Below are 18,493 nucleotides of genomic sequence, written 5' to 3' on the forward strand. Positions count from 1 at the left end.
TTGAAGAAAGTAGTGGACGTTAAGCTTAGAATAAATCAAATTTTTCATTTTTCAATGGAGATTATTGAAACTTGTTTTTTTTCAACATTTTTTTTCATTTAACATTTATTATATTTGAGTATGTAGAAAATTAAATTTGAATATGTAGACAAATTTGTAGCGTATTTTATTCAGACTTTTTTCAATTTTCCATTTTGATTCTGTTCTTGTTTAGAAGCTCTCTGTAACTTGATGGTTTACCTTTCTAATATGTTTGAGTCTTTCTTCAATCCTTTGTTTTTCCTCTTCAAACTACCTGTTTGCATCCATTGCTTCCATTTTTTCTGTAGCTCCTTCCTTTGTGGTGTTTGAGGTAACTTCAAGAGCTGCGAAAAAATATCTGCTTTGTAAGTTTGTTACATGTTCAATGATTAAATAAAATAAAAATTAATACCGAATTAATTTATTTGCTTGGATAAAAGAATCGCCTTTGAGTGCTTTTATATCGCGTGGAGATTTCTCAAATTGGTCTTCGATTTGAGGACGAATTGAGAAGCTTGGACTATCATCGCCCATTACCTACATGTTACAAATTCCGATTTTCCTGGTTTGTAGCAGACTCCAAGAAATTTTCCTGTTGTTCTTCAATTATTATTTTTCATAAAGTGACAAATTTACAACAATTAATGTATGGAGAAAGTGAAAAATTGTATTTTATTTCAATTTTTTTTCTTGATGTACTAACATTTCCAACTGTTAAAAATGATTTTTAAGGAAAAATAAAAAATCATGAAATGAAGGAATTTAACCCTGACATTATGTTTATGGTGCCTTGTTTAGCGGATGATGCTACTATCCGTATAATGCAACAATCAGAATAATCGATCAAGGATAATTTAGTTGACTTCATCGAGTTGAACTCTCTGCTAGATTCTACGGTCGTGCCCCGATTAATGGTGCTTATACTGCCCCAGTGGGGGATCTCATTATGCCCCTAAGGGTGTCCACGATGAAATTGCCACATTATGAAATTGCTCTAACTTTTTAACCATTGCACAATGGGGAAAAAAGTGTATAAACCGCGAAGAAATTCAATATCTTCCCTCATACTCGAAATAAATCCATGAAGAAGTACTTTCTTGAAGAGAAAATTTCCAGAGAAGCGATTGGACATTGTTCCGACGCAGTCACATCGCAGCGATTCGGCATCGACACAAAATGAAATACACAAAATTGGACGAAGAAATGAAATTAACTAATTACGAATGTTAAATGAAATAGTCCGTAAGAGAAGAAATACGATGTAATTATCATACACAAACATAAATTCCACCTTACACTACTTCACACAACACACATTACAAAACGAAAATGAATTAACAACACTGCACACTCAAAATATTGAATAAGTAGTGAGAAAACCTTGACGAAAAAGTGATACGTGAAGTGAAACGCTATAATTTAAGTGACATGTCAAATATTTATTTGCAACAATAAAATCACTTTTAAAAACCTTTTTGCCCGAATGGACGTTCTCTTTTCTCCTGAAATATCGATTTGTTTCTCGGCCATTGCTTGTTCGCTCCGCCATCGCTGGTCAAGTTGATGACCATTGTTGTTTCCTGCTAACCCCAATTCATGGGACACTAACAACGGAATCCTGCGTCCGCACAGACATAGTTTCAGACGCCGTACGAGCTTACGAACAGAGTTATAGTGCCTTTTTACCCCTAATTTCCCTATATTTTGTAAACAATTCAGAAAAAACTTTTTTGGACTTGAAAACTTTGAACAAAAATAGAAGTATTTTGGGCATTTTTTTTTTTTTGAGAAATCGAATGAAGGTTTTTTGAGCTACCGCACGCTTCGAAAAATGGAGTTATGGCTGTTTTTACCCTCAATTCCCCTACATTTTTCAATTATTTAAGAAAAAGGCATTTTCGGACATGAAAATTTTTCATTTTTCAAGTCCGAACATGTGTTTTCTTAACTATTTTAAAAATGTAGGGGAATTGAGGATAAAACGGCCATAACTTCATTTTACGAAGCTTGCGGTGGCTCAAGCAACCTTCATTGGATTCCTCGAAAAAAAAATCCCGCATGATTCGCCCCATTTGGTTCAAAATATGGAAGGCGAAACATGCTTTTTTCCAAAATAGTTGAAAAATACAGAGGAAGTGAGGGTAAAAACAGGCATAACTCCATTTTTCGAAGCGTGCGGTAGCTCAAACAAACTCCATTCGATTTCTCAAAAAAAAAAAGCACAGAAAAGGTATATTTTGGTTCTAAGTTTTCAAGTCTAAATAAGTGTTTTTTGAATTGTTTACAAAATATAGAGCAATTAGGGGTTTAAAAGGGACTATAACTCCGTTCGAAAGCTCGAACGGCGTCTGAAACTATGTCCAATCGCTTCTCTGGAAATTTTCACTAAACGAAGGTACTTTTTCATGGATTTATTTCGAGTAAGAGGGGAGATATTGAATTTCTTCGCGGTTTATACCCTTTATTTCCCATTGTGCGTTGGGTAGAATCTAATGAAAATTTGGGTGGATTTAGTTCATAGTGCATTGTTTACATTCTGCAAGTTTAAAAGTCCTGTGATCAAAACTCGCGGAAATGAAGTCGAAAGAACTGCTCGTGCGTGATAAAATCTTGCGCATTCATCACGAGAATAAGGATCTCTCGCGTCGTTCTATCGCTAAAAAGTTGGGAATCGCGATGTCGCGAGTTATTAAGCGGTTCGAGGAACGATTAACCATCGATCGGAAGTCCAGAAGTGAAGGAAAAAGTATTCTGTATAACACCAAAAATCACAAACACGTAGTTGGGACCTTCAACCGAAAACCGAAAGCCTCCGTTCGGGATGTGGCTAAGAAGCTGCACCTAAGCCGAAGTTTTGTCCAGAAGCCCAAAACTAAGGCTGGGCTTCGAACGTTCAAGGTACAAAAAGCGCGACGAGAAGCAGAACAAGTTCATCAAAACCCGTCACAAAAGTTGAATACTGCATCATGGACGACGAAACATTTGTGAAGGCCGACTTCAAACAGTTCCCCGGCAACCTGTTTTTCACGGCCAAAGATAAGTTCAGCATGCCGGGGCATGTCCGCACTCAGAAGATGTCCAAATTTGCGAATAAATTCCTGGTTTGGCAAGCCATCTGCACGTGCTGGAAGCGAAGTGACCCAGGACACGATGAACGGACAGGTGTACATGAAAGAGTGCCTCCAGAAGCGGCTGCTTCTTCTCCTGAAAGCCCACAACGTCTCAATAATCTTCTGGCCGGATTTTTCTTCATGTCACTACTCCAAGGTAGGCGGTCAAAAAGGTCAATTTCGTGCCGAAAATGTTCAACCCTCCCGACACTCCGGAGCTCCACCCCATCGAGAAGTACTGGGCGATTATGAAGCAGCACCTTCTTAAACGACCTAAGGTAGTGAAGACGGTCGAGGAACTGAAGAAAGTATTGGTTTACATGCATAAAACGGTTGATTCACGTGTTGTGCAGAATCTTATGGCCAGGGTTAAGGCCAAGGTGCGGGCATTTGCGTATGGACTATAAATAAAATACGAGAAAACGGTAAAATGAAGTTTAATAGTTATTTTTCAATCCCAGAATATTTGATGGCAATCGGATGAAAATTCGAACTTTGCGAATTTATGTTGTGTATGGAAATTTCATCGTGGACACCCTTTATGAACCGGAGGATCGGCGCGGGAAGATTAAGTAAGTAAGTAAGTAAGTAAGTAAGTAAATAAGTAAGTAAGTAAGTATATCGCTACATGTGTTCCGTGTATCGTCAGAGAGGAGAGACGTGGAAAGCTGAAAGGGAGCTTAAGTCGATTTCGAAGGGTGACGCGACTTTGGACACTTTGCAAGTGGATCACTTTGCCCCAATGCCATCAATCTAAAAGTCGTACAACTACATTTTGACGTGATTACAAAGTTCGTTTGGTTGTTTCCACCGGAGCGGAAAAAATGTTAAAGAAGCTGCGAATTATTTTTGATATGTTTGGCAATCCCCGAAGAATAATCTGCGACCGTAGCTTAGCGTTTACGTCCGGCTTGTATACTAAATTTTGTTCAGGCGATGGCATTGATTTGCATACGATTGTCACTGATGTTCCTCGTGGCAATGCACAGGTGGAACGAAACCATCGTATCATTATCCCGATGCTGATGAAGTTGTCAATCGAGAATCCTGGAGGATGGTTCAATTACGTTGTCAATGTCCAGAAGTGTTCAAACAGCAGTTGGCAGTGCGCAATTCGAACGACTCCGTGAGAACTACTGATTTGCGTCAAGATGCGAACGAAAGGCGACGAAGTGTTGAAGGAGATTCTGGAGAAGGAGCTTTAGGATTAGTTCCAACAGCCAAGAAACGAAGCACGACAGCAAGCTCACCAGAACATCCTACAAATCCAAGAAGAAAATAGAAAGTAGGTACCATAATCTACGACGAACCTTACGAAACCGTAACAGTGATGCCAAACGATCGTTACGAGGTACGCAAGTTGAACGCCGAAGTAAAAGGGCTAAATTGGACGACGACATCCGGAGACTACCTAAAGCCGTGGACACTTACGAGGCGGAAGTGAAGTCAGGAAAGGCCGTGTGAAAAGAAGATAAAACAGTTTGTAACGGCCCGTAGTAGGCAAAGTGGGAATATCCGTATTATCTCCAATGCATAATTTGAACATGTATCATGTCAGTCTTATTGGGAGTGGATCTTTGTGTGCTGAAATGTGAAATTTCGGTAAAATGGAAATTCCACCCATAAGGACTACGGAATAACTTATCGTTATTCTGACAGTCATCACGAGCTACCAAAGGTGGCTTTTCTATGGGAGGATTGAAAATGAAGTTTTCTTGGAGACCAAAAAGAAAACCTGGAGGTCTTATCATTTTGATCCTGGAGTTGTTCGGTCGGTTTGTAAAATAAGCTGCGTTTTGAGTAAATCTGAGTAAGGCGGTTATTACCCTACTGCTTTTAAGTATTTTCCCCAATAAATCTGCCCTAATAGTACGTGCCGCGCAAGTTGTGATTCGAGCCTACGACGATCTTGGGAGTTAACGGCCTAGCTATACGTTTTGGCATCCAAACCCAGCCCGGGAAGTTCTCTGGCGGTAGCTTGTGTGCAGGTGCAAGGACAATTTTATCGATAAGTTTGCATTTTAGTTACCTTTGTGAACCTCTTTTTAAGCATTGTGTTTGGTCATTTGATGCTGCGGAGAACTACGGATATTGGGCGGCGACTAAGTTCGTGAACCTACACAAACTTTCCTCATTTCGCCAACACCATTTTGGTTAGTTTTCTTTGGAAGCCCCCGGCTAGTGAAGTAGACAATGTGCAACTCGAGACCCCATACACCCAACCCTCGGGTAGTGGTCATATCACCTCTTGTCTGCAACTCCGATTCTCTACCTCCCCGTGGTACTAGCTGGGGTGCGAGCAACCTTAGCGGAGATCGGGTACCCAACCCCGGTGCACAGTGGTCCAGAAATGAAATTTAGCGGGAAACAATTATTTGCGCTCCCGCCTTAGGTTTAAGACATTTGGTGTCCAAAACAAAGTTTTACAACTTCACAAAGCGCTACTTTTGGATGAAACAATTTTAGGGTGGTTCATAAAACTCCTTAGATACGAAAATTAATTTTTGACTGTAATGAGATAGTGCTGTACAATGTTCAGCAATTATGTAGAACAACTTATTTGATGGAACTTTGTAGAAGACTTTGAATGTCTATCTATTACCGTTTAGGTTTAATGGTGATTTTTCGTGTACAGGTTAGGGTGGTCCTATAAAAACAAGTTTTTTTGTTATAACTTTGTTGGGTATGAACTTATTAAAATTATGTGTTCGGCAAGTATTTAGCAAATTATTGTGCGCATCTTTTGCAGGAAACAGATATTAAAAATCTGTTTTTGATTCGCAGTTATCATGAATTTTGTGTTCAAAAATGGCCGTTTTGTATGAGCCATAACTTCAAATGGAGCAAACCAAAAAAATCAAACTTTGTTTAGTTTGTAAGAACGTGTAAAAATCTACATTATATCAAAAAATTGGAGAGATGCTTTTTGTTTAAAGCTTTTTATTTTCATTTGAACTTGACCATAATTTACATTTTTCATATAACGTTTCTATATTATTTTCGACTATGTTCGACTGTGTGAGGAATTACCGTACACATCGTTACATTTATATCATATCACGATAGTTAACAAATCTGAACAACTTTTTTAAAAATAAAAAAAATTATTTTGAGAAAACAATCATCAAATTCATAGAAAACAAAAAAAACACTTATTGCTAGAATGTAATGGAACTAATAAAAAAACGCATGAGGGGTCACGGATCAAATGATGGATGCATTCAGGAAGACTGGTTTTTGAATATGTTATACATTTTCTATTGGATAGTGAGATCTTCCAGACCAACCACACGGTCGAACTTTCTGGAGTGGTTTTCTCGAAATCTTCGTAAACTTTTGTTTCTTGTTTCTCCAGCTTCTTCCGAATACATGCCTATGGGTAAAATATGATATTTCATTACTGCTGCACTAACAATTTGTGTACGGTTGGAAAAACAGGATACCAGCTATATAAATTGTTATAAAGCACCAGAGTTTCATCAGCATATACTTCAAACGATTCTATGTTTATAACGGAGCTACTGTTGATAAGAGTCAAAAACGCGAAAAACTTTTCCAAAAGCTGAACATTCAGTGCTGTGGTTTTCCTTACTCTCAAGTGGAGTTTTTCTTACAAAGACGATCTGCAACCTTCATGAACATTCCCATCGTTCGTATGCGTGCATGCAACGGTGACAATTCGAATTTGTAATTTTCGGGCTCAGCGAAGTCTTGCGATTTGCCTGGTAAATTTAAATCCTTTCCTGATCCGTTGCAAATATAGCACGCTTGTGAACTTGTGCAAGTTAAATCGTTGACAACTTTCGCATCAATCATGATAAAATACAATTGTGATTGTACCTTATTATTATTATTATCAAAATTTTCTTGTTTGGTAGTTTGTCATTCATTTTTTTTTAGTTTATGGTTTTATACATTAATATTCAAAAATCCTTATTTTTTTTATTTGTGTCCCTTTTACTATGTTAGTCATTCAAAATGTTTACAAAAGCCATTGAATAGGCAACTCTGCTTTTGTAGTGGTGAAAAATTTAGTTTTGTTGACTAAGGTTGCGAACGCAAAGAAGGCAATTTCATGACGCAGCACATAAGTATTTTATTTTGTTATATGAAAAATGTAAATTTTGGTCAAGTTCAAATGAAAATAAAAAGCTTTAAACAAAAAACACCTCTCCAATTTTTTAATATAATGTATATTTTAACACGTTCTTTCAAACTAAACAAAGTTTGAGTTTTTTAGTTTGCTCCATTTGAAGTTATGGCTCATACAAAACGGCCATTTTTGAACACAAAATTCGTGATAACTGCGAATCAAAAACAGATTTTCAATATCTGTTTTCTGCAAAAGATGCGCACAATAATTCGCTAAATACTTGCCGAACACATAATTTTAATAAGTTCCTACCCAACAAAGTTATAACAAAAAAACTTGTTTTTATAGGACCACCCTAACTTGTACACGAAAAATCATCATAAAACCTAAACGGTGATAGATAGACATTCAAAATCTTCTACAAAGTTCCATCAAATAAGTTGTTCTACACAATTGCTAAACATTATACAGCACTATCTCATTACAGTCAAAAATTAATTTCCGTATCTAAGGAGTTTTATGAACCACCCTAAAGTTGTTTCATCCAAAAGTAGCGCTTTGTAAAGTTGTATAACTTTGTCTTGGACACCAAATGTCTTAAACCTAAGGCGGGAGCGCAAATAATTGTTTCCCGCTAAATTTCATTTCTGGACCACTGTGCGGTGGATGCTTTGGTCGCATGCAGAATGAGTTAGGGGGCTTCGTACGCGTCTGTTCTCCATGTTAGGGGCGGCGTGCGGAGTGCAACAACGTCCTGGTGGTGTTCGGGACCCAAAACAGCAACATCACGACGAGAGATAGTGGGGTTAGCTGCGGGCCTTGCGAGCCTGTGACTACTAAAAAAACATAAGCAACGAATAACGAACAACAAATTTCTTTGGAAGCCCACCCCTGGGAAAAAAGTCCGGGTTTTAAGAGACTTCAGCACATCAACTTTTTTTAGTTGTTGGCGCTTAAGTGCTGTTAAATTGAGCTACGCAATTTTGCTAATAAAATTTTAACTTTCCTTTAGCACGAAGTGGGATTCAGTCCTGATTAGAATCAGTGGCTATTGGTTTTTGAGAGTTTTGTCGTCTTGTTCCAGCTTCGACTTTCGAAGGAAATCGAGACGTTACAATCACGTTCTAATCACTACTTTCGACTGAAACACACGTATCTAGCGTTCGAAAAAACAGTAAAGTCAATAAAGTTAAGTTTGATATTTCTCATCGGCTCCTTCCTCTGTTCATACATGTATACTTACGATATTCTCACAAAGCCTGTTACGTAAATCATGGAAATTATGAATTCTTACGAACGCCCTTCGGCTTCAAGAACGCCCCATATACATTCCAAAAGATCAATACACAAATTTCCTTTGTGCTCAAAAAAAAAAAAAAAAATCTTTCCAATATGTCGAGAATCACGTCGAAAACGTTGGGTTTTGATTCCATTGTTATAATTGACAATCCAAAAGTATGGCAACTTTATGTTTTCTTAAGCTTCATTTTTTTTGGCAACATGAGAAGTAGCTAAGTCTTTCATGAAAAAAATTATAACCATTTCAAAATAAAAAATCTGGCTACAGCTTTCTTAAATTTCAAGAAATGTTTTTGTCAAGCTTAAATAAGTCAACAAATACATTGGCTATGCAAAGAAGTTTTTTGCGATTTTTTTTATTTTTATCCTACGCTTAAACAGCTTTTAAATACACGGTCAAAAATACTAGGGGAGAGTGGGGTATCATGGGCCATGGGGAAACGTGGGCCACTTTTAATATCTCAGATGTGTGTTGAGATAAAAATCTTAAACCAACTGTCATCGTCGTCGCTTTGCGTGAGCATATATTCGTATATGTTGTTGACTGAAAAACGCATCATATGCTTCCTTAATTTATCAAGCTAAAAAAAGTTAGAAAAATTTACTTACATAATTAAAAAAACACCTGCTAATTTCATCGATGGGGAACCTAAAGTGCATAACAAAAATATGCTCACACGCTAATGATCTTAGTTTTGTCATGATCTTTCACTTGGAAAAGGAATTTTTGATGAAACATCAATAAGTCACACAAACGCAAACAATTTGCAAATCATAGCTTGTGGGGAATCGTGGGGCACAAATCTTGAATCACCTATATTTTTTATGTTTTTATACACATTCAGAACTTTAAATACGTTTTACCTATCTGCAAAGTTTTCTTATGCCAAATGAAGAGATATGAAAAATATTTTGCCCATCCTATAGAAGAAATTTTGCCAAAACGTCCGAGAGCCAGGTTTTAGAATCTATGCGATCATTCACAGCTCTCTTTCTTATTTCTTCATCTGAAATTACTTTTAAATAACGAAATGAATTAGGAAATCACAGTTTATGGTCAACTCATGAACTTTTCATGTTATTTAGTCAATTTGGATTTGGTGGTCCACGATTCCCCACCATTTTTTTAAATCCAAAAAATATTGCTTTTTTTCAAACAGTCAGAATTTGGGGAAAATAACTTATTCAATTTAAAAAAAAAAATACATTATGATACCTTGAAAATGTAGAAAACCATGCCATTTTTTATTTTCATTTTATCTTTTATAATAAAGAAGTTATGGAACAACGAAAAAAAGTGGCCCATGATTCCCCACTCTCCCATACAATTAAAAAAAAATTATTTTGCAATTTTTAATTTCATAACATCGAATATCTTTCCTAGGGTAAAGTTAGGTTTAAGGTTTGTTTTCATGAAATGTACTGCATGAATCAAGGAATATTTAAATTCAAAAAATATGTTTTTTTTAACTTTCAGAACATCTCAGATGTTTTTTGAATGAAACAATTTGTTATTCCATACAAATTTCCATACACAATAACAACTCGTTGCACTTATTCAGGACTAAGTGAATCGCTTCCATAATTTTTATTGCTATTTGTGGCAGTAAAAACAACCGAAAAAAGTTATGGGAGGTGTAAAAATGTATAAATTTGAAATTCCCATACAAAGCTTGCAGCGATCTAATATCCTGATGGATTTTGTGATCGATATAGTCTAACTTATGGACTCAGCTAATAATTTTAGTACAATTTTTTAACTTTAATTAACATTTGAGTGATATTTTCTTTCAAGACTAAATGGAATTTTCGGATGAATGCAACCCAGTCAAAAGTAACGATTCAAAAGTTTTTATTCCATCATCATCATCTACTCTCTAATAAAAAAAAATACACAGATTTTAACAAATCATTTTGTTATTGTTTTAAATTTTGTTTTTTTTTTCACTTCAACTACTACATAAATTGATGTCTAAAAATTTAGTTTAATTTTGCTTGCACTATTTGTTTGTTTTCGTTTTGTTTGTCACTTTTTCACAATTGGCATTTGTTTGTGTTTAATACATGATAATTTGTTTTTTTTTTTAAATATATTTGTGCATCCTCGATTTATACACATTTTTTTTAAATTTGTTTTTCGTGTGACAATATATACATAACTCAAAAACTCTCACTTCTTTTTGTGGTGGTTAATGATATTGTTTGTTTCTCTTTTCATCCTCGGTCGCATTAATCAATTTTACTTTTTTCTATTTTATTATGTTAGATAAACTCTATTATTCGAACGAGAGTTTACACGGTTCAGCTAAGAAGCTAGTTTAGTTTTGTTTTTGTAAATAATTTAACACTCAACGTTCTTCTATTATCATTAACTCGTTTTCTACAATTATATTCTCAACTCTTTTGATTCCAGTTTTCTTTTAAGCTCGGTTTAGTTTGATTTAAGTCTAGTTTACGCATCTTGAATTATTACTCTGAATTACTAACATCTAGTAAACTAAGAAAGAAAGCGAGCTTATAGAAGAAATGTAAAAGGGGGGTTGATCAGTCAAATTCTATCTCGATTGTCATAAAATAAGCATTTTGTTAAAATAAATGGTATTATTTTACTCGAAAATTCTTCTTAAATCGAGATGGAAATTATGTTAAAATTCGTTTTAAACCTATATTTACACTTTCACATCCTAAAAAAAACATTCGATTGAGATTTTAAACGAAAAACCCATTCAGTAGGAAAATGATATGAGTAAGTACAAAGACAGTTGGTTTATCTACTTAGATCTGTATCGAGTTCTCGGAAGGTTTTATAAGCGTGTTTTTTTTCAAATCAATACTCCAAAACCTTTTCTTATATGTCTAGTTTTATTTTGTCCGAAATAATTTTACAAGAACTGACTGAATGATAGATTTTTTTTTTATCTTTCCACCTATCGGTGATATTATTTCTCCATTGACTCATCTCGTTCAAGGGACGGATCGCTAGTTTAAAATCTATAATCTTATCATTAAACTCTAATTTTCGTATTTTTTTCTATTCATTCTAAGATTTATTCTAGAAAAAACTGATTCGTTCATCAATGTTCTATTTACCGATACATATTCGATAATATTTTTGATAAATTGATAGCTATTTCGGTTGCAACATTTGTAAAATTTTTCACTAACGATAAAACTTTTCTGGAAATCTAGAGCTGATTTCTATTTTGTTCGAGGCGTTTGTCTTTTGTTCCTAATTTCTTTTTTTGTTTTAATATTTTATACAATCTTGGTGGAATTTTCCGGGTTTTTCCCTGTACTTTTTCGAAACTTTCTTCATTCTCGAGATATTTTTTAAAACAATTTTAAGTAAAGCTTATCACATTCCAGTTCAAATTTGTAAGTTAGAAATTTCGTACGCTTTTGTCTTCTTTTAGAAATAATAAAAAAAAAAAAAATTGCGCTTGGAAAATTTAAAAAACCCTGAATTTTGACTTCCGAATGTTGATTACAATTCTGAATTCAAAATATGAATTCTGATTCTGATTTCATACTAAGAACAAAAAATCTAAATTCTGAATCTGAATTCTGAATTCTGAATTCTGAATCTGAATTCTGAATCTGAATTCTGAATCTGAATTCTGAATCTGAATTCTGAATCTGAATTCTGAATCTGAATTCTGAATCTGAATTCTGAATCTGAATTCTGAATCTGAATTCTGAATCTGAATTCTGAATCTGAATTCTGAATCTGAATTCTGAATCTGAATTCTGAATCTGAATTCTGAATCTGAATTCTGAATCTGAATTCTGAATCTGAATTCTGAATCTGAATTCTGAATCTGAATTCTTGAATTCTCAATTCTGAATTCTCAATTCTGAATTCTCAACTCTGAATTCTCAATTCTGAATTCTCAATTCTGAATTCTCAATTCTGATTTCTCAATTCTGAATTCTCAATTCTGAATTCTCAATTTGGAATTCTTAACTTTGGATTCTCCATTTCAAATTCTCAATTCTGAATCCTCAATTCAGATTTTTCAATTTGGAATTATCTATTTGGAATTTTCAGTTCTGAATTCTCAATTCTGAATTTTCAATTCTGAATGCTAAATTCAAAATTCTAAATTTTGATTCCCAATCCTGAATTTCAATTCTGAATTCTCAATTCTGAGTTCTCAATTCTGAGTTCTCAATTCTGAGTTCTTAATTTGGAATTTTAAAATCTGATTTCTCAATTCTGAATTGTTTGGAATTCTAAATTCTGAATGCTGAATTCTTTATCCAGAATTTTTCAAATTTTGCTTCTCAATTCTTTATTTTCATTTCTGAACTATCAATTTAATATCAGAATTTTCAATTCTGAGTTCTAAATTCTCAACTCTGAATTCCCAATTCTCAATTCCGAACTCTCGATTCTCAATCCTTAATTCTCTCAATTCTGATATTTTTTATTCTGATTTTTCAATTCTCAATTCTGAATTTTCACAATTCTGAATTCTCTCAATTCTGAATTCTCAATTCTGAACTTTACAGTTCTGTTCATTTTTTTTTCTGTATTCTTAATTCCTAACTTCGGTTTCTGAGATCTATTCTGGATTCCTTACTCTCAATTTTGCATTCCTTTTTCAAACTCTCAATACAAAATTCGCAATTCTGAGTTCGCATTTTACAATTTTAATTTGTCAATTTTTACCTTGGATTTTTATTTTTTCATTTCGAGGTTATTGATTTGTTTTTTTTTTTTATTAATTTTGAAATTGTGAAGCCTTTGTTCTGAGCTCTTTAGTCTCAATACTTTTTGTTTTCAATTTCTGAATTCTTCAATCTAAGTTCTTACTTCTGAGTTGTGTCCGTATTGCTGGGTTGTTAATCCTGAATTTGCATTCTGAACTTTAAATCTCAGTTAAGTAGATAGAAGATTTTTTTTTGTATGCTTAGATAGGAGATAGATTCAGTAGGTGGATCCTGTAGAAGGATTCTCTTATTGCATCAAAAATATGATTTTTTTTCTCTCTTTCTTCTTAATTCGTTATTTTGAAAAATGAAGTTTGTAGATTTGAACCAAAGATAAAAGCGTACAAATTTCTTACCTCGATTGATAGCTACCTTCCGTCGTCCCTCTCCCATTTTCAAACTTCAATACTGTTCAAACTGCCCGAGGACATATTTTCGGCACGGCCTAGTCGAGCCGCCCGCTTGACACCGCTGGCCGCCGCCCGAATTGGCATCGGCGATCGATTGTGCTGCAGCAGTTCGGCACTGGGACCGCGACCTACCCGCGGACTTCCCGGAACCGATCCGGACCCTCGCCGAGTCCTTCGGATGGACGAGTTGTTTCGAGACGGCCCGAGGACGATTCCAACTCCGGCCCCTACTGTAGTGGTGACGCCGCAATCCCCCGCATCCAGCATCATCTTCTGCTGGTCCAGCGGAACGACCGAACCTCCCCCGTTCATGCCTACGCCATGCTGCCCGTGTCCATGCCCATGGTGTAGATTGCGCATGCTCCGCTCCAAAGTTCTCCGGTGGGGCATCGAGGCCAGCATCAGATGTTCCGGACCGGCCACTCCAACCACTCCAACTGCCATCGGCCCATTCCCATTGATCACCGTCTGATTCGTCAGCTGATGATGCTGGATCTGATGCTGTTGATGATGGTTGTAATGATGCGGATGATGGTGATGTGCGGGATGATGCGGAGAGTTGTTGTGATGGTGATTGTTGTTATTAGTATTAGGGTAAGATCCGTTGTTGTTGTTGTTGTTGGTCATGGTCATTGTACCGCCACCGCCGCTGCCACAGGAGGATGTGGAAAAGCTACCCCCACCAACACCAATACCACCACCACCACCACCAACACCAATTGGACCACCGGGGAGACTCCCGACGGATGAGGACAGGCTGCCACAATCGGCGGGTGGACCTGCCGACGACGTCACCATCATCATCGAGGAGGGAGGCAGGAAGCGCAGCTCCATCACATTGCGATTCTAGAACAGTCACGCTGATTTCTGAGCTAGGATGGCTTAAGAATTTTGGGTTGGCTCAAATCTCGAAAAGACGAGACAGAGACCGGCGACAAAAACTAGGCTTTGGAAAGCGGGAAGAGGGGTCTAGAGCCTGAACTATTTTAAACTACTACTACTACTACTAGGTGGGTTGTAACCAAAAGTTCTACGGTTGGAGATTCATGGTGTGGGTAAACATTTATACAATTTGAGGTTAAAATTGCTTACAGTGTAAATTTTAGTTAAACTCAACTTTTCATTTGACAAGTAATCAACTTACCAACTCAATATCAAGGATTGATTTCTAATCGTTAACCTTGATAACATGGCCCAATAATACCTAGAATTGTTTTTATTTTTAGGCTCTATTTGGCAAACGGGACAAAAGTAAGAGTAGTAGACCTGTTTTTTGGAGATTAGCCAGAGTGAGATTCTTTTTTCAATGACATTAGTGGACAGTTATCTGACTTTTGGGCCGATAATAGAGAACGATGGCTATCCTTCGAGATTACAGGTGAAGTTCAAAAAAGAGAGACATTACAAATGTCAAAGTCTGAGCGTGAGTGCCCTAAAAACGAATTGGACTATTACCTGGTGGATATCGCCATAATGTAACCGTGAAAAGGTTTCTAGCCAAGATTGTTAAGATTCGTCGCGTAAATGTAAATGTCAAGGAAGTCCTGGTGATTGAGTGTAGACTGGAGCGGACCTGCCTTCAACCCGAAAAAAGGCACACATCATCAGATGGCAGCACCTGACACGCCTTAGTAGCCAGGGTTGAACACGCCAGCAGATCATGGAGGCCGAGTTGCGGAGAAAGGGATAGATGGGCAAGAAGGGTCGACCATCGACCTTCAACAAAATGGTCATTTTTAAGTTGGATTTCTGAGCGCGTACTATGGCAAACTATGGAGCAAAATTCGTTCCGCATTGCAGAAACAGTGTAAAACCCGTGAGAAAAGCCCGACGTAAACTACGGTCAACTACGGGAAAAAGTGCAACAAGTTCGTTTGCGTGTGTGAAGGGATCTACCAGGTAACCCAAGATCCGGAACACCATTCGTGGCCCGATCTAATGCCTTGCTGCCATTTTGTTCCCTCTATCAGTTAAGTTCCGGTAACGGTTCCCGAGACAGCTCACCTGAACGCCGATTTCAGCTTCTATCCATAACGTGGACGACCCACTGACTCCTACACGAGGGCGTAGTAATTTATCACCACAAAGTTACTGACTTGCCGCGTACCACCCATCAGCACCGTATGACACCGCTGAAAGCTACCTAAGTGCCGGAGACACGGATTTGCGACCTAAGGCCACAAACTATTCCAGGCTAACCGAACCCACCCTAGCAAATCGGTCGTGATATTTCCGATTCCTAACGGAAGCAGGCACATGAGGTAGCCGTCTGGAGACCCGACACGACAGTAGACAACGTGGTGCAGAGGATTTGAACGGACTCCAACACTTGGCATGTGGTCAGCGATGGGTTCACCCAGATCATTACTGCCCTGCAGAGGAGCTGGAGTCAATGGCAGTCCGCGAACGATGTTGGATGACTCCATCGCCGGGGAGCATCTGAGTAGTGCCGCTCCCTATTGCAGGGATAAGACAATAACTTTCTGACCTCGTAGGAAGGGGTTAAACCACTGTAGGGAGAAAACCACGAGTGAGGGGTTCTCGATGCTTGGCGAGCCTCTCGAGTCGGTGTAGGATGTCGTCACTGTCGGGAAACATCCGAGTCGTAGCGTTCAAAGTCTTGAATGTGTGCCGTTACAGGAGCGAGTCTAGGATAAGCTGCTCTCGATCGGCACACGACGGGTACGAGGTCAGGGTTTGAGGCCTCGGGCCTTCAGGAGGAGAGGTTTGTGTGGTCATCTGCGAGTCTTTGCGGTAAAAGGTCGGGTTTCGAGTCGCAAGAGAAACGAACAGGCCTTAAATCAACAAGAAAAGGGGCGTAAGTGGTTACCTCGAGTCATTACGAGGAGATGTCAGATCTCGAGTCGCTAGAGGAGAGATCGGGCCTTGAGTCCTGCAGAGTTCTCCAAGTTAACTTGGTCTGCTCATATTGAATTCAGAATTAAAAAAATCCTGCATGGCTTTCAGACAGTGTCGACGCGCAATTGGAAACAATTAGGGACTCAAACCCAAACATATTCATTGGATATATTCTACAACAGTACGACCAATTTTGGCTTACGAATGTTTAGTATAAGGTTGCCAGATTGCCCGGTTTTATCCGGGTTTGCCCGGATATTTAATACAAAATTTGACAAAAGTCCGGCCCGGCCCGGTTGCCTGGATTTAGGCAACTTTAGTTTAGTATGGTGGCAAAAATGTGATGTTGCAACAGTTCGGACAAAACTAAACCATATTCAAAGCATGTGCCTCTTAGGGATGTCCGTATCGTTCACAACAACCCCTATTGCAGCAAGCCCTCTTTTCAATAAAACCTTTACACGTGTTCCATAAGCAAGAAGCCCTTTCATGTGCTTTTCGTTTACAGGCGGTTGGTTTTTGGCAGCCAGATCATGCTGCGCAACTTTCAAGCCACACGATTGTGTGCCCCGAATTTCTCCAAACTCATTTGTTATGTATTGCACCCAATGATTTAACACTTGCAAATTGCTGTTGATACAAAAACTTTAGCATAAGTTTTCCTCTATTTCAAGAATGGACATCAGGCTTCATGGAGTTACAAATGTCCTCTCATATAGTATTCTACAACGACGGTTCGCTATTAAACGGCCGTTCAGGTGCAGGAATCTTCTATCCCGAGTTGAACATAGAACATTCTCAACCTCTAAGTAGATACTGTACTGTTTTCCAGACTGAATTGTATGCAATCAAGTATGGTGTTGCTCTGCAAAAGAAAATTGTGTTCAAAACAATTTATTTTTGTTCAGGCAGCCAAGTTGCAATAAAAACACTTAACGCCTCAAACTCCATATCAAAATTGGTAACCGCGTGCCGAAATGCAGTCGTAGAACTTGCTGAAAGTAACGGATTAACCTTGTATGGGTACTCGGACATACGGGAATTTTTGAGAACAAATGACGAATTCGCCAGAGCAGGATCGGAAAAAGCTTTTTGCGGACCAGAACCGGCTGTCCTACTCGCGACATGCTGGGTCAGAAACCAAATTAATTCTTTGTCTTCTGTCCAATATGAACAATATTGGAAGAAGTGGATAACTTGTCGTCAAACCAAACTATTTTTAGAAAAACCCTCTCATGTGGTATCAAAATACTTGTTAACTCTGTGTAGATAAATCTCATTTTAATATCCTGGTCAGAGCATTCTCTGGTCATTGTAAGCTCCATTATCACATCCACAATATTCAGCCTGTTGAATCTGCTGTTTGTGGTAGCTGTGAATCAGATGTGGAAAATTCATTCCACCTGATATGTAATTGCCCCTCGTTTGCTCAATTACGTTTTCGTATTTTAGGACAACACGTTTTAATCCGATTTTAAGAAATTAAACCTCAAAGACATACTGCCTTTCCTCATACTTTGTGGAAAAAAGCTTTAAAGCTTCAAGAATTTAAATCCTCCTCATGGGATCTAGGTTTCCTCAGGTAAATGATAAAATCTATATCCAAAAAAGGCCAGGCACAATTTTCCCGTATGTTTGGATAACATTCCGCTATTTAGAAAAACCCTCTTCTGATAGCTGATACCTGTAGTGGTTACCTCGAGTCATTACGAGGAGAGGTCAGATCTCGAGTCGCTAGAGGAGAGATCGGGCCTTGAGTTCTGCAGAGGAGTGGTATGTGTACGTCCATCTCGAGTCGATGCGAGGAGAGATCGGATCGCGAGTCGTAAGAGGAGAGTTTTGTATGAGAATCTCGAATCATTGCGAGAAGATGTCGGCTCTCAAGTCGCTAAAGGAGAGTTCTGACGTCGAGTCGTAAGGATGAGAGGTTTTGCTGAAAGTGGTCTCGTATATAAGTATTGCTATGGAGCGCACTATCGCGAATAGAC

The 18,493-nt window shown here is 37.7% G+C and overlaps 1 protein-coding gene across 1 annotated transcript in view; it reads right to left on the reverse strand.

Moving 5' to 3' along the window:
- Window positions 1-12,446: 12,446 nt before the first annotated feature.
- Window positions 12,447-18,493, reverse strand: part of LOC129754971 (interference hedgehog-like) — a 49,897-nt gene continuing 43,850 nt past the window's right edge. Inside the window, exon 8 of the mRNA XM_055751245.1 lies at window positions 12,447-14,492. Coding sequence (XP_055607220.1) covers window positions 13,632-14,492 — 861 coding nt within the window. The 3' untranslated portion in view covers window positions 12,447-13,631. The remainder of the gene's footprint in view (window positions 14,493-18,493) is intronic.

Source organism: Uranotaenia lowii, chromosome 3 (genome assembly GCF_029784155.1).
Source record: "Uranotaenia lowii strain MFRU-FL chromosome 3, ASM2978415v1, whole genome shotgun sequence".
NCBI classification, from domain to species: Eukaryota; Metazoa; Arthropoda; class Insecta; order Diptera; family Culicidae; genus Uranotaenia; species Uranotaenia lowii.